The 1,931-nt window shown below is 33.1% G+C and overlaps 1 protein-coding gene across 1 annotated transcript in view; it reads left to right on the top strand.

Annotated features, from left to right (window-relative positions):
• Positions 1–1,931, top strand: part of LOC107081913 (collagen alpha-1(I) chain-like) — a 36,621-nt gene that overhangs the window by 2,949 nt on the left and 31,741 nt on the right. The window contains exons 2-4 of the mRNA XM_015370312.1: positions 268–352; positions 1,269–1,343; positions 1,440–1,576. Of these exons, the coding sequence (XP_015225798.1) occupies positions 268–352; positions 1,269–1,343; positions 1,440–1,576 (297 nt within the window). The remainder of the gene's footprint in view (positions 1–267; positions 353–1,268; positions 1,344–1,439; positions 1,577–1,931) is intronic.

The raw sequence follows: 1,931 nt of genomic DNA, 5'->3' as shown, positions 1-1,931 counted from the left end.
AAAACAGGCCAATCTCCAGCATTTAAAATGTATCAACCAAAGCTGCTTTGAAAGGCAGAAAATAACGTTTTTCTAAAGTTTGGGTCTTGCTCATTTGAGCGGAACAATTTGCAGTGTGCTCCAAGTATTTTCTAGAGAGATCTGTATGGATGTTCTCCGTTTTAAAACATCTCACCCAAATTCTATTTGCTAAAGTAATTATCTTTCTATTCCAGATGAAAATTCCGAAGCAGTTTTGAGTTATGAAACTATCTGTGTTTCCATCAGGTTTCCCTTTTCTCAGGGCTTCTGGTGTTGGTGCTGTGTGCCGTCTCATCTCTGTGCCAAGAGGAATACTCGGGATACCACTCAGGTCAGAAAGGCTCCATGTTCAGGTTGAAGTAAAGGTTGAAGCTCCTGCTGCTGCAGTCTGTTGTTTTACATCAACAATCAGCTATTAAAACCAAACTAACACGATCAAAAGACAAAATAAATAATTTAAATTCCTGAAAGAGCTTAGAAACATTTTTGAAGTGAATTAAAAACTGTTTCTGAGCAAATTAGGTAGAGAACAACAGGTTTCGGGTCTTAAAAAATCCTCAAAAGTGTTTTAATATAAAAAAAAATTATTTTCAAGGCCTGGAAAGTTTTTGAAAACAGCCACAAATTGAGGGCTTAGGTTTGAAATTTGACACTTATATTTACTGCTGTAATTTGTTAATTAATCCAGAAATTAAACTTTAAATTGCTCAATAAAAAAAACTTTTGAGAGACTTTGCAATTTTCTTAGATTCAATGTTTTCTGTTTTTTTTTTTATTTTAAGTTTTTTTATTTAATTTTTTCAAATTATACGTATTCTTATTTTATTTATCTTTTTCTTTTTGTTATCTTTAAAATGCTTTCTAAATAAGAATGTTAAAACTCAATCAGAAAAAGATGAATTTGAAAACTGTGACATTTATAAGTATAAAATACATAAAAAAAATAAATAATTTAATAACTAAATAGTGAATAAAAAAACTAGAATTAATATATAAAGATATACTATCTTTGTTGGATTCATAACTAAGAAAATGCTTTATTGTGAATTATGATCTGGTTTTTTCTGAGATATGATTTTGCAGATAGACAAAAAAAACTGTTCATAAATGATTTAAGGAATCTATAACCTTAAATAAACAAATTTAAGTTGTACATGAATGTCATGATTATGCACTTGTGTCTTTTTTCTCTCTTTCAACAAGTATCTTGAATCTGACATCCATTATTTACCTGTTTATCCATGCAGGAGAGACGGAGAAACACGTCTATGAAGAGTCGTCTGCATTCGACCACTATGACAGGAGAGGCTCCCATCATCCTGGTAGGACTCCAACTAGTCTTGATCACCCAGCAGCAGATCAAACATGCAAAATTATCTGTGAAGTTTAACGATTTAATGTCTGAAATCTTTTTTCAGAGTATCAGCCTGAGCCCACTCAGTTCTATGATGAGGACTCCAACCCAACCAGGGTCACCATGATCACTGAGGACGTCTTTCCTTTTGCTAAAACCACAGAGTCCCACTACGCCAAGGAGGACACAGAGACCATGCAGGTAAGACAGCAGGGAGATGTTTCCATGGACAGAGGATATTAGTTATTGACCATGCTGTGTATAAATAGTTTATCAATTGTTAGAAGAAGAGTTTACTCTGCAGCCATTTCACATAAAAGTTTAATCTATTAAGGTTTAAAATTAAATAAATTATCTCTGCTATTTAAAGCAAACATGGACTCTCAGTATAACTGTCTATTTAAAGGTGGAAATGGTGAAACCTTTGGCTTTATTTCTTGCGCTACTTTCTGCCTAATTCAGCCACTAGGAGGCGCCAAAGTCAGAGTTCTGACTAAAAAAAACACAAGAGGTCGTCATTAAACTTTTATTCTTTGAAATTGCTAAGGTCAGTTTT

This window comes from Cyprinodon variegatus, unplaced genomic scaffold, assembly GCF_000732505.1.
Source record: "Cyprinodon variegatus isolate N-32 unplaced genomic scaffold, C_variegatus-1.0 Scaffold0, whole genome shotgun sequence".
Classification (NCBI taxonomy): Eukaryota; Metazoa; Chordata; class Actinopteri; order Cyprinodontiformes; family Cyprinodontidae; genus Cyprinodon; species Cyprinodon variegatus.
This window is presented reverse-complemented; position numbering and strand designations above follow the sequence as displayed.